The 14,832-nt window shown below is 22.3% G+C and overlaps 3 protein-coding genes across 3 annotated transcripts; 1 reads left to right on the top strand and 2 right to left on the bottom strand.

The window, feature by feature from the left end:
• Window positions 1-277: 277 nt before the first annotated feature.
• On the bottom strand, window positions 278-1,690 carry LOC102680566 (DNA repair protein complementing XP-A cells homolog). The gene is made up of 5 exons (XM_006612847.2): window positions 1,426-1,690; window positions 1,224-1,335; window positions 998-1,122; window positions 634-910; window positions 278-563 (listed from the first exon to the last, which is right to left on the bottom strand). Exons 1-5 carry the CDS (start codon window positions 1,569-1,571, stop codon window positions 402-404), a joined length of 822 nt encoding a protein of 273 aa, XP_006612910.1. The 5' UTR covers window positions 1,572-1,690; the 3' UTR covers window positions 278-401.
• A 1,272-nt stretch (window positions 1,691-2,962) lies between these two features.
• On the bottom strand, window positions 2,963-10,305 carry LOC102680428 (neuroblastoma-amplified sequence-like). The gene is made up of 14 exons (XM_006612846.2): window positions 10,129-10,305; window positions 9,743-9,977; window positions 9,234-9,652; window positions 8,762-9,145; window positions 8,477-8,687; window positions 8,171-8,397; window positions 6,532-8,114; window positions 6,143-6,442; window positions 5,780-6,068; window positions 5,341-5,652; window positions 4,864-5,266; window positions 3,849-4,783; window positions 3,608-3,730; window positions 2,963-3,521 (listed from the first exon to the last, which is right to left on the bottom strand). Exons 1-14 carry the CDS (start codon window positions 10,213-10,215, stop codon window positions 3,246-3,248), a joined length of 5,784 nt encoding a protein of 1,927 aa, XP_006612909.1. The 5' UTR covers window positions 10,216-10,305; the 3' UTR covers window positions 2,963-3,245.
• Window positions 10,306-10,478: 173 nt separating this feature from the next.
• Window positions 10,479-13,015, top strand: LOC102680288 (COP9 signalosome complex subunit 2). Its single transcript, XM_006612845.2, has 9 exons — window positions 10,479-10,672; window positions 10,998-11,192; window positions 11,258-11,383; window positions 11,472-11,639; window positions 11,798-11,972; window positions 12,048-12,186; window positions 12,270-12,486; window positions 12,562-12,702; window positions 12,766-13,015. The coding sequence occupies exons 1-9, from the start codon at window positions 10,619-10,621 to the stop codon at window positions 12,883-12,885; spliced, it is 1,335 nt and encodes a 444-aa protein (XP_006612908.1). The 5' UTR covers window positions 10,479-10,618; the 3' UTR covers window positions 12,886-13,015.
• The last annotated feature ends 1,817 nt before the right edge of the window (window positions 13,016-14,832 follow it).

Below are 14,832 nucleotides of genomic sequence, written 5' to 3'. Positions count from 1 at the left end.
TTCTGTATTTGTTTTGATCACTAGAATCAATCTTCCAAATATGTCTTACAAATATATTATATATTATATATTAAAATATATATATAATAAATAAAAAATAAATAAATAATAAATAAATATAAATAAAATTTAAATTATATTTTTTGTTTTTAATTATTTAATTAATAATATAAAAATTAAATATGCATTATATATAAAATTTTATTATTATGAAAATGAAATTTAAATTATAATTAAATAAAAAAAAGATATATAATAAATAAATAAATAAGGAAAATTTTTTTCAAATGTATATATACGTTTTATCTGAATAATAAACAAATTTATTTAATATAAAAAAATTATACTTTTAAAAAAACATGACTTAATAGTAGATATAAAATTCATTAATACTATAAAATTTACATTTTTTCATATGTTTCTTCATATCCACAAGTAATGCAGCTATGTATATATGTATCATCATCTTCATTATATAAATCTTCTCCAAATTCATGTGTATGAGATGCTTTTGATGTTTTATCATACAAGGAACTCCTAACTTGCATTCTTAATTGTTTAATCTATAAAACAAACAATCTAGTTTGTATTAATATTATTTTGTACTTTTGTTAATATAAATATGTTTATTACCTTCTTATTAAATTTTTTAATTTTAATTCCTTCTCTTTTAACGTCACGTAATTCTTTTTCCTTTAATAATTTTTCTTCAGAACCCCATACTTCTAAAGCTCTCTGTTCTATTTGCAATTGTAAATATAATTTCATTTCACCCCAATTTACATTATGGGGATTTTTTTTTGTGATATATTTTAATGGAGGTTCTCTTTTATCAAAATCACAATCTTTTAATAGATATTCTTGTTTTGCTTCAGTTTTTGTAATTAAAGAGTGCTTACCCTTAGGATCTCTAGAATAAAAAAAAAAACTATTTATAATATTTTAAAGGTTTTACCTTAATTAAAATAATTATTAATTTGTATTTATATACTTGTACCTGCATTTATCACATACAGATATATCAAATGTTTGTAGAAGATATGAATCTTTAAATTCATTTTTACATTCTTCACAATGAGGTAAATTAACAACAATAGGACCAGGTTCTGATGTTATTTTTAACTAATAAAAATAAGCATTAAATTTATAATAATTCTATATAATTCTATAATAAAATATTAAATTTAATTCTATAAATTTTAAAATATTTTTAATTATTGTACCATTTGTTCTTCTAAGTCATCACTTTCTTCTATAAGAAAACCTCCTCCACTGTCTATAACATGTTGTCCTTGAATTTTTAAACATGTACCTTTTGTTGAATCTTTACATTCACTTTAAAATTTGAATATTTTTATTAAAAAATTTATTAAAAAACCTATTATATTCCAAATATTATATTCCAAAAATATTAGTTAAATATACCTTTTTATGTAAGGATGGGAAATTATCTTAGATTTTTTTAAAAGTAATGCTTTTTGACGATTTCGCTCTGCACGCTCTTTGAAGTGCTGAGAATTTTCTATTATTTCTTTATCTTTAGATGGATTATTCATTTCTAATACAGACATTTTCTATAATATTCTATAATATTTTACAATAATATTTTACAAAGCAAAATTTTTTTGAAAACAATACCAATCTGAAAATTATAAAAAAATCAATAAATTCATTATTTAATATTATTTTTTATATAATATTTAATTCTTGTAAATATAACAACTTACATACATATGTATATATACAATTTATAATTTATAAATTAAATATAAATAAACACCTTATAATGATTCATAAATTATTTGTCATTTTTTTATCATATGAATTTATAATATATGAATTTTTTCTTCAGTTTGTAATATAATAAAAAATATAACTCATTTTTCATTTCATGCTGTAATAAATATTCTTTTTAGTATTAATATACTGATTATTAAAAAATATAAAATAATAAAAAATTTATTTTATCTCATATAACTATACATAACTATATATAAAATTATTCAACAAATTTTATATTAAATTTCCAAATTTATATATAGATATATTTTCAATGCACAATAATTCACTTAATTTGACTTTTAATTTTATATACATCTAACATTGAACATTAGTTCGCCATTTTTGTTTTCAATAGATTGATTTTATATTTCGCGAAATTTCGTATTATTTTTATAGAAAGTTTAAGATAGAAAATATTATAATTTAATTAAACAAATTTTATAAAATCAAAATCAAAATAATCGCAATTTTATTTTATATAAATTAATATTAATATGATACAAGTTCTTTTATCTAAATTGAATTTTGAACTAAAACAAATAAGAATGTGCGTGTGTTTGTTTTAATCATTTTATTTTAAAACAAATTATAAGTTTATTTTAAAAGAAGTAAATAATAAAATTCGAATGTAATAAATAATTATGTTGCTATTTTTAATTTATAGTAAAATATGTAGTTAACTATGATTGTATAAAATTAATATAATGTAAAGATTATTTTTTTTGTTTATACAATCATATTTTTATATATTATGTAATATTAATTTTTAGTTGTAGTTAGATTATTTCATAGTAGTATAAACTATTTTTTTATTTCATAAAAAAAAATATAATGGGAACTGTACATTATGTAGTATGTACACATATATTGAAACAATCAAATTGTTTTACTTTACAAAAAAGAAATATGAATGTTCATATATTTATGCAACATTTTTGCAGAATTAATTCTAGAAGCTAAAATAAACAAAAATTAGTATATCAAAATGCTGTTCGAGGCTAATTTATTAAATTATAAACAAGTTAAAGTTTACGTTAAACAAAACGAGATACAGATACAACGAGATAGCTCTGTTTTCTTCACCATCTTTTTTCTATATAGATTGCAAGTTTTCTAAAATTTAAATATTTAAAACAAAGAATTTAGAAAATAGTGGTAAAAAATAAATACTTTTCTTTAAAATGTATTTTATAATTATACAATCATATTTATATTTACACATATATTATATAACAAATATTTATAATATAGATATATTCAAATATTTATTCAAAGTATTAATTTTAAATTATCTAATGTATGTATAAATACGCAATTTGAAAGTTTTATTTAATTACAAATTGCTTTTTCTTAAAGAATTTTTTTTACATTTCGTGAATGAAATACATATTACATATTACAACTTGCATAAATTTAAATATTTATCGAACATGCATTACAAATTTAATAATAATAATAAATAATTATTTTCTCATCAAAAGTTCGAAACAAGTACTAAACGTACATAAAGATGGCGGTATATCTTCCATCAATCTAATTATATATAAAGCATAAACAATATGATTCTTTTTCTTTAATTCTTGCACAAGAATTTCTGCATTTTCCTTTATATTTGTTAAGGATCGATTTATAAATACATGTTCAATGATTCGATTAAATATTTCGTGATTTGGATCGAAAGTCGCTGTCAAATTTTTCAAAAATAACATTTCTAATATTGGTGCTGATAATGTGATTTCCTAAAATATATAAAATAATAAAATATATAAAATATAAAATATATAAAATAAATTTTAATCTTTTTAAAGCATGTGTTTATACATACTTCATGTTTTTCTTTAAGAATATTTATTGCTTCTTCATGAAATTCTGAATTATCAATATCCAATCTAATATAAATTGCATGTTCAAGAGGAATTTCTTCCATGTTCAAGAATTCCTTGAGTACCTATTGCAAATAATTTTCTGAATTATTTAAATTCATTATATAATAAATATATAGTAAATTATAATTCTTAATTTTAAAATAAATTTTTTATGTTTAATAATTTATATTATGAAATTACATTTGTTGAAGATAATATTTCTATTAATTCCTTATATTCTTCAAAAATTTGTTTATTATGTTTATTTTTTTCTTTTTCTACAATATAAGTATTAATTATTTTCATCATTTTTAAAATTGGATGTTTATCAACTTTTATATATTCAGAATCTTCAAATTTTGGCCATTGCAACAACAATTTTTTCACTTCATAAAAATGATCAATATTTCGTATTTTATTAAACATTTTTTCAAAAGCTTCAAAACGTTCTTTTTCTGTTACACATTCTCCTATATCTTTTGTAAGAGAAATATTTTCTATATACATTTTTTGATTTAATGTATTTTTTCCATTTTCTACATTTTCTATTACATCTTCATCTGAAAAATTTCCCCAATTATCAGTCCATTCTACATCATTTTTATCATTAGATTCAGACACATTTCGTGTTATTCTATTTCTGTTATCATATTGCAAATTTTCTGTGGAAATTTTTTCCTCTTTCAATTTTTCAATTGATTGATTTGAATTTTGACTAAATGCAATATTAAATTCATCTTTCTCTTTATATTCTTCAACTTTACTATTATCTTCTATTTCTTGATTTATTTCAAAAAATGCTGTCTTTTTTATTCCATATCTTTTGAAGAAACATGTTTGTAAATATTTAAATGATTCATAAATATCAGATTCTCTGCATTTATGTATTATACTCATCATTTTCCACATTAAACTCAATGGACTATATAAATATAAATTTTCAAAATTTTTATGTAAAATTTTATACAATTCCAAACAATAATAGTACATTAAAGTTTGAATATATAATTCTATTTGTGGAAATTCTGTTAAAATATTATGCATTTCTGATATATAATTTTTTTGTACACTAAATAAATATGCCATACCTAGTAACCAATCTTGTTGTATAGTATATTTTGCACATTCTAAGAATACTGAAATAAGAAAAAAATTTATTTGTTCAATATTTGATATTATATTCATATATTCAAATAAATAAATATCATATACTTACAATGATTAATATCACTCACTTCTAAGCCACAACAAGAAGATTCATTTAACATAGTAATTCTTAAAAGAGCACGACAGCATTTGAGCTGTGTAATTTGTATATCTGGCATAGAATAATTTGTATATTTTGTATCAAGATTACTGATTTTACAGTTTTTATGTAAGTCTTCATAAAAACATGGAAAACTTTGAACATCATCATTATTTATGTAATTTTCATTTCCTGTATCATTATCTTGATTATTAGAAAAATTAAATTTTAATTTAGATTTCCAAAAATTTGTATCACTAATAATTTTTATTAAATTAAAAGTTGAGCCTTTCATTATGCTTGCAGAAGTTTTCACTATTTCGGTAGAAGTTTCTATAACTTTAGGAACAAATTCTTTAGTTTCTACTTGAGGCTGTAAAATTGACAATAGTTTAGTATAGTTCCATTTTCTCTGTTAAAAATCATATTGTATAATATATTTCTTACAGTAGTTAATGCATCTATGAATTCTTCTTCACTATCTGCATCATTAAAATCATCAGATGGTGAATCGGCAGGTATCCATAATTCTAAATTTTTATGTATCATTTGTATTTCTATTAAATGTATCTGATCTAATGCTTTACTTAATATATCATTCGATCCATTGTTTATTGCGAACCATAAATATTTTTGTCTAGTTTTTAGATCTTCATAATCTTCACAAAATCCTAATTCTAAAGCAACTGTCCAGGCAGAAATGTAATTATTTTGTATTAATTGTTGACAAGTAGCAGCGCAAACATTAAAATCCTTTACCTATTATAGAATTATAGAATACCTATTATAGAATTATACATATAATCACAAATTATATATCAATTACCTATATCTATTTATATATAAATAAATGATAATTTTAAAACAAATTTCAAAACAATTCTACCTCGAGTGCCTTTTTTGCAATTAATTCCAAAACCTTTCCTTCTCGCATTCTGCTATTATTTCTTTCTATTCGTAAGTAATTTGCTAATGTTAATAATCTTTGACGACTTCTATGAGCATCTTCTCGTTTATTTAAACAATCTTTTATTAATTGTAATCTATCTTGCATTAATCGTACTTGAAGTGGTAATATATTGATATTGAATTCATTCAAAATTTGAAGTGAATTAATAAGATCATATTCTTCTTTTATTTGTGCATTATCATCTTCAATAAGATGAAGACAAGTTCTAAAATTATATTATATATAGAAATAAAAATAAAAATTAAATTAGAAAAACACATTAGAATTAAAAAAACTTACTTAGCTAACTCCATATTAAAATCAATCAAAGATTTAGAACTATTAAAATATTCTTTACTAGCATCTAAGATTAAATTCACTGTTTTTTCATAAGACACTTTTAATAATGATTGTTCATTTTTCTTAGTTTCAATTAAATTAGCACAATTTTGTATATTAGATTTAACTCCTGATATCAGTCGTGCTGATACACATATTTCAAAACATATTTCTGTATCAATGCATGTAAAAATTAGACCATGAATTTCTAACATTTCATTCAATAGTTGAGCCCATTGTTTCTCATCTGAAGGTGATATTCTTAAATTAAATATAAATTATTAAATATGAGATATATATTAACAAAAAAAAAATAAATAAATAAATAAAAAATATACTTAATTATTTACCTTTTATTTAAACTTCTTGCCATTTGAATTAGAAGTTGTTTTGCAGCTTCAGGATTATTTTTAATTTTTCGTAATGAATTTAATGTAGTTTTAACATTATATTTATTTAAAATTTTAGTACATTCAAGTTCTTTCTCAAGTTCTTCTAATAAAATGTTCATAGTATTTGTCTTTCTTACATCACGATCTTTAACGATAGAATCTACAATACATATTGCTGTTTCATACATATTAGGATCGTTACAAGCATATATGCAATCTAACGCTAAAGTTACAATATTCTCTATCATTTGAAGAATTTCATTATCACAAGATTGTTTTAAATATTCAAAAAACTTGACAGATAATTTTAAGTTATCTTTGCTAGTGGATATTAAATAATCACTAAATAAATGCTTTTGTAATTCTCCACCCAGATATTGATGCCTTCTTTTTATAAATGGTAATACAAAATTTTTTATATCATTTACAAAAGTTTTTTCAGTAGTCATACTCATTAATAGTTTAATTTTTTCTAAATTAGATAATTTTTGTAATTCATCTAAAGACAAATCCTCTAGATAAACTTTATAAATAAGATCATCTAAGGTTTCCAAATCTAGCAATAAATTATCTAAACCACTAATATTATGTGATTTAGCAATCTTTATTAATTGTAAAGCATTATCAACCATACAACTATTTCTTTCAATTTGATAAGCTCGTGACTTGTACCAATTTTGTAGCAATTCTGGTGTAAGTAAAATGTTTCTATATACAGATAATGATGAATCGTAATCATAAAGTAATTGTGATTTATCATTGTTTTCTAAATTAATTATCTCATTGAATTCAGTTCTTTCAACCCAATCTTTTTGTCGTAATTCACGTCGATCGAGTAAAAATAATTGTCCATTAGCATCACATTCTGGTAAAAGTTTTTTATATTTCAATGGATTTAAAGTTTCTGGAAAGAAATTAATAATTGCTAACCAATGAGGTAGTATATATTCGCCATAATATATAAACATAATTTCAACTTCTCGACAATTTCCATTTTTCGCAAATTTAATAGCATTTTCAATAGCTGAAAGTTGCCGAAATTCTTCATAAAAATTTTTGTCATACTTCAAAGAAGAATTTAAAATAATTTCATATGTAAGTAATTTATCTAAATGATCTAGGAGTTTTCTTCTATATTTAATTAAATCTTTTTGAGCTTCAGATAAATATTTTATATCAATTTTTTCAAGTATTTGATTTATTTTTTGTAACTGTCTTAAATTTATATTAGCTTCATTCATTTCACTCCAATCTTCATCAATATTATCTATTACAAATTTTCCATTATCACAAGTTCCAATTGCTAACAAAGTTTCTAAATTAGCACCTTTCAATCCAAAATTCAATAATTCTCTTGCTGCTTCAATAGTATCTGGAACTCGAATAATGCATTCATGTAAAACCCAAGATCTTTTTGTAACTTTACTCAAATGTTTTTGAATAGCATTTAATGATAATTCAGATTTTCGCCATTGTGTTTGATATACCAAATCTGTATCTAAATTATACATATTTGCCAAAGCCAATGCTTCCTCATATTCCTATAATACAATTCTTTGTTTATTTTAGAGACTTAAAATTTTATAAATATTCATACCTCTATATCGATTTTTCTTGAATAAAGTTCTTCAGGTGTTGTACTTTTAAGTCCAAGAATTCTATATGTTCTAAACAATATTTTTGATTTTTTTTTCTTAGGTTGAAATTTTTCAATGTCAGTAATAGAGTATAAGGTACTTTGAATTAAACTTGTTGTATAATTTAATATACTAATTGGTTCCAATTCATCTTCTCCATTTTCTTCTCCACTTTCTGAAGGAAATTCTTAAAAAATAAATTAATATATTACATTATTATCACAGAAAATATATATTGGTAATTAATTAAAAGCTATATTACAAACCTAATGTTTGACAATCTGTATTAGATTCTCTGTTTCGCTTTTTACTTGTTATGTATGTTTCACAATCTAGGCATAAAAAGCCTCGATCTGAACCTAGTTCATATATTTGTGGTTGTCCAGCTAAAAATTCAGGACTTGTGCCTAAAAGATTCTTTAGATTGTTTATAGAACATACAGAAGTAGATCCTGAACATCTTGCAATTATAATTGCCTTTGAAAATATCAATAGATTAGAATTAATATAATTATGTATTTAAATATATATATATATAAAAGAAATATTACCTCATCAGACCACCAACCAATATCTATTGGATGGAATTCAGTAACACCTGGTGGAAATTTTTTTGATCTTGCATGTCCTAAGGGATTAGGTATATTGAAATCGGGCTGCTCTGATAATTTCCATTTTTTTTGCATAAACAAAGTTGGTAATCTCCATAAAGATATTGAACCATCCGTATGTAAACATGTTAAAAATTTACTATTTGGTGAAATTTTTATTTTGAATATGATTGATTCTGGTTGTAAGTTTAGTGTAGGAATAATATTCCATATAGAAAATCGTGATTTAGTTTTTGATTCATCATCAAAAATAAATGATAATTTATAATATGGATATTCATTCAGAGGTCGCCATGATGTCAATCCACTATCTGAAGCTGTTGACTATAATTTATTTATTCAATTTATTTAATCAAAGATTGAAATCAAAGATTGATATATAAAATTGATATATAAAACATGAATTAATTACCATTAATTTCTGTGTTATTGTATTTCCAGCAACATAAAATAAGTTGTGTTTTTCATCATAAGTAACAGCATTTATTCCATTCTTATAAAAAGTTCCAAAAGAAAATTCATAATTTACTTCAAATTCATTAATTGTTAAAATATAATATGATCTAAGCAAACCACTATATGTGATTAATAGAAATTCATAAGAATATTTTTCAGATTTTGTTTTTGGCTTAAGAAATATCATAGAAGCTACTGAATCCCCAGCTTCTAAAATATTGGGATTTTGGGATATAGTTTTTGGATTAATATTAAAAATATTATTTCCCAAGGCATTGTAAAAAGAAATATAACCATTGCTAGATGCTAATACTAAAAGTGATCCATCTGGACTCCATACTAATTTGCGCCATTGTGGAAAAGCATCTTTTGGTACTAAAAAGATATTTAAAATTATAAAATAAATCTTTAAAAGAAAAATAGATAAGATTTAAAGAATTATATATAAAGAATTATGATTTTTACCAGAAGCTTTCCCAATAATGGAAGAATATTCATCTTTTGCTTTTCGAATCTCTATAATATTTTCTTGTAAAATAGCAAGTAAACGTCCATGATCTCCAATTGCAAACTTCCATGGTAGAGTAAGACTAATTTGTTGTGATATACTTTCTGGTAAAGAATATCTGTTATTAAGATATCTAAGTGCATTTTTTATTGTTCCTGTTGTAGGCAATATTATAGTATCATTTTTACATTTCTGAAATAATTATAACTTTATAAATGTATATAGATTTAAAGTATAAATTTAAAATGTTTATATTATATTTTACAAATGTATATAGATTTAAAATATATGTTTTACATGAGTGTTTTTCTTTTCTTTCTTGAATATGTGAATGTAAACTTACTATTAATTCTGGTTCTTGTTTTCGAACAAAATATTCTAATAACTCATAAAGTATTGGTTTATTTGATGATTCATTGAAATTGACCATTTTTTAATAAGAAACATAACCTACTACTTCAATAAAAATCTAGACTTGGAAGTGAAATCAGTCAGGAGTTGACAAATCACATTAATGCAACTCATAATGTCATATATACTTTTTCTTATCTTTAAGATATGTAGATAAATATATTTAAATAAAAATTATTTAATTGTTTTTATACATATTAGTTAAAAATATTAATTAATAAACGAATTATGCATATGATCCTTAAAATTTATTTAAAATTTTATATCATGTTATAATTTTGAGGATATATAAATTGTACAAAACACATGTAAGATAGTGCATACATGTGAATTTCAAAATATAAACTTTTTCGTGTTTGCGGTTGTCAACAGGGTTAACGTGGAAGTTTTATTTTTAACATTTAAATTTAAATATTTACAAAATGTCAGATGGTGAAGATGATTTTATGTGCGAAGAGGAGGAAGATTATGGTCTTGTGAGTATTTACATTTATGAAGAATAAACTGATAAATTCAAAAAAATTTTGGTTAAGAAATAGGTTAGAATTTTAATCTTGACGTATGTAAAATTTAAAATTAGTTTTACAAGTATGTTATAATGTTTAAATAATAAAAAATAATATTATTGCAATTTTTTCTAGTAAAAATAAAATCATATATTTTAAATTTGTTTAAATTATAAAATTATAGTGATACTTCTAAGATGGCATTTTTAAATTTTTTTTTTATTTTATTAAAATTGATAAATTGATTTGAAATAAAACTAATTTCGAACTGATATTATTTTTATAATAATTTTAGGAATACTCTGAAGATTCAAATTCAGAACCTGATGTTGATTTAGAAAATCAATATTATAATAGTAAAGCTTTAAAAGAAGATGATCCGAAAGCAGCTTTACAAAGTTTTCAAAAAGTTTTGGATTTAGAGGGAGGAGAGAAGGGTGAATGGGGTTTCAAAGCTTTGAAGCAAATGATAAAGATTAATTTTAAATTGGTAGGTCATATTAGATTAATGATATGTAAGATATAATTTTATTTTATAATATTTTATTTTTTTAGGGTAATTATAAAGAAATGATGGCACGATATAAACAATTATTAACTTATATTAAAAGTGCAGTTACCAGAAATCATTCAGAAAAATCTATAAATTCTATATTAGATTATATTAGTACCTCAAAAAATGTAAGTGATATTATAAATTGTAAAATGTAAATTCTTTAATTTAAATTTTCAATATTTATTTATTTTTTTTTTATTAAATATTTTATAGATGGAATTATTACAAGATTTTTATGAAACTACTTTAGATGCATTAAAAGATGCTAAAAATGATAGGTTATGGTTTAAAACTAATACAAAGTTAGGAAAATTATATTTTGATCGATCAGATTTTAATAAATTAGCAAAAATATTAAAACAACTTCATCAAAGTTGTCAGGTAAACTTTCTTTAATTTCTTATTTGTAAATAAAAATTATTAATATAATATATGTATAATAAATTATATATAATTATATATATATATAATAATTAATTTAATAAATTATATAATGTTTATGTTAATAATATTAACATATATATAAAATATTTAATTAGACTGATGATGGAGAAGATGATTTAAAAAAAGGAACACAACTTTTAGAAATTTATGCATTAGAAATACAAATGTATACTGCACAAAAAAACAACAAGAAATTAAAGACTTTATATGAACAGAGTTTACATATTAAAAGTGCTATACCACATCCATTAATAATGGGAGTTATTAGAGGTAATATAGTTCAAATTATTAGGAATTACTTAAGATATTTAATAATTTGAATTAAAATTTTTTGTTATATAAAAGAATGTGGAGGAAAAATGCATTTAAGAGAAGGTGAATTTGAAAGAGCTCATACTGATTTCTTTGAAGCTTTTAAAAATTACGATGAATCTGGATCACCAAGACGTACTACATGTTTAAAATATTTAGTTTTAGCAAACATGTAAGTATATAGAGAAATTAAATAAATAAAATAATAGATTTAGTTCTGTAATTTATTGCTAATATTTAAATATATACATATAGGCTCATGAAATCTGGTATTAATCCATTTGACTCCCAGGAGGCAAAACCATATAAAAACGATCCAGAGATTTTGGCAATGACAAATTTAGTAGTCAGTTATCAAAATAATGATATTAATCAATTTGAATTAATTTTAAAACAAAACAGAAATAACATAATGGATGATCCTTTTATAAGAGAGCATATCGAAGATTTATTACGTAATATACGCACACAGGTATATATTATATGCTTACTATACATTTTAAAATAAGAAAATCCATATTTAAAATTTCTTTATATGATTTTATAGGTTTTAATCAAATTAATTAAACCATACACTAGAATTTATATTCCTTTTATAAGTAAAGAATTAAATATTGATGTATCAGAGGTTGAAAGTCTTTTAGTATCTTGTATTTTGGATAGTACAATTCGTGGTCGAATTGATCAGGTAATGCGATTTTATATTATTCAAAAATATTTATTTTCTTAATTTTACATAAACTATACACAGGTGAACCAAGTACTCGAATTGGATAAAAAGTCAGTATGTGCAGCGCGCTATAATGCTCTTGATAAGTGGACAGGTCAGTTACATTCTTTGCATTTAACTATAGTAAATAAAATGTCGTAGAGAATATGATGCGCGTGAATCTAAAATAACATTGATTTTAAAACATTACATTGTATAGTATATCATAAATACCTATCTCCAATTATTTGAAAAATAAATTTATTGTGATATAATAAAATTAGAATTTTAATACGATTTACTTATTATTCCTTTTTGATGTTTAATTTACAATGTTATTTTTATATTTATATATTTATAAAATCAATTCATTTCGAAAAGTTCATAATATTCATTAAAAATATTAGTTGTATAAGTTATACATATCTTCCTATTATTGATAACACGAATATTGAATTGTTTGTAAAAAATATAACGACATCAAAAATAAGATAGAATGTTAGTAGAAGATAATATGATTTGATTTTTGTTTTCAATACGATATTTTTCAAATGATCGAATTTATATTATATTTATATTCGATTAATTAGATTTAGAGTATTTTGTTTTCAGTAATATAATTGGTATATAAAAAAAATATTCTCTTTAGAAATCTATAATCTATTTTTCACACTTAACAATTAATTAAAAAACTTATTTTAGTATATTTTTGTTATTATATTTTTTTAGTATATATACTTATTAATTTGAATTATAATTGAACAAAAAGTTATCAAATTTAATTGAATTGAATAATAGTAACAAAGCTCAATATTTAATTATGTTATTATACAAAAATAGATGATTTCTCGAAATTTTAAAATTCTTAAATTTCGATTACGGAGTTCTGCTCATCCATCTTAATTTCTATGCAAGTTCAATACATAGTGCAATTGAACGCTCTGCAAAAGGATGTGCTTCAACAGAAGGACGAACGTGCTGTCTCGGTGAAATGGCACAGCTGGTTTTAGCTCCGTTTCAAGCATTGTTATTCAGTCTACGTTCGTGCCTATGTAAATGTTGGTTAACCCCAGGTAGGATGGGCGGTAGAATCCCTAGGCTCGTCCTCGCTACCATGGGATGGTATAATCCTCTCGTCCTCGAACAGGTTCATCCTCATCCTCGCCACGTTCAAGGTGGTAGCTTGCAAAGCCACGGACACTTGGTTTATGAAAAAATCAATTTTGAAAATGGAATCACTAGCAAAGATAAAATTAAATTACCGTTTTTCGTTTTTGATTTTGTTTTTTCATAGAAGATAAATTTCTCTACTTGAAATTTAAGAATAAACAAATTGTAACGAGAGAATGTTATTTTCTAATTATTTTTAAAATCTAATTGAGTTTCTAAATATATATATACTATTTTAAAATGTAAAAATCATTAATAGAAATATTTTAATTTTTTTATGTATTTTGATATTAAATTCGGCGAACGTTATATTTGTAATCAGTGATTAGCGAGCACATTAGAATATATGTTAGAATATATAAAACGATGTCAACGATAATTTTATGTCAACAGAACTTGTACATTAATTGAAAATTATAATTAAAACGGAGCTCGAAAACCTATTGTTATTATATATAGATTTTAAAATGAAATTTTCTTCTATGAAAAATTAGAAATAAAACTTACGAGAATTACGAGACAATTGAAGCCTTTTTCAGGATTGATAAATAATATTTCTCGAATGATCGATTGATTTTTTTAGTCAAAGTTAGAAAGAAAAAGGAAAAATTTACAATTCAGTGTCACTATTTTGAAAAAAATAAATAACTATGTTAATTACAAATTAAAATAACGATGATTATTACAAAGAATCGTTATTTAGACGAAAATAATAAATAAAATCAACAAGAAATCATAAATTCGACTGAACATTAATGAACCGGTATTTCTTATTTTTTTTTCTTTTTTGTTACTTTTTTTCTTTAATTCGAGCATCACGTCCATTGCAGGTTCATGTTGCAATGTACACGAGGGAAGTAGCTCGTAGAGTTGCGAGTAGATTCCATCCTTTGAGGAGAGTTAATTTAAGTGAAAACTCCATTTTCAGTGTCTCTTCCG

This window comes from Apis dorsata, unplaced genomic scaffold (genome assembly GCF_000469605.1).
Source record: "Apis dorsata unplaced genomic scaffold, Apis dorsata 1.3 scaffold_127, whole genome shotgun sequence".
Lineage (NCBI taxonomy): Eukaryota > Metazoa > Arthropoda > Insecta > Hymenoptera > Apidae > Apis > Apis dorsata.
The sequence above is the reverse complement of the archived record's forward strand: the minus strand, read 5'-3'. Positions and strand labels throughout refer to the sequence as shown.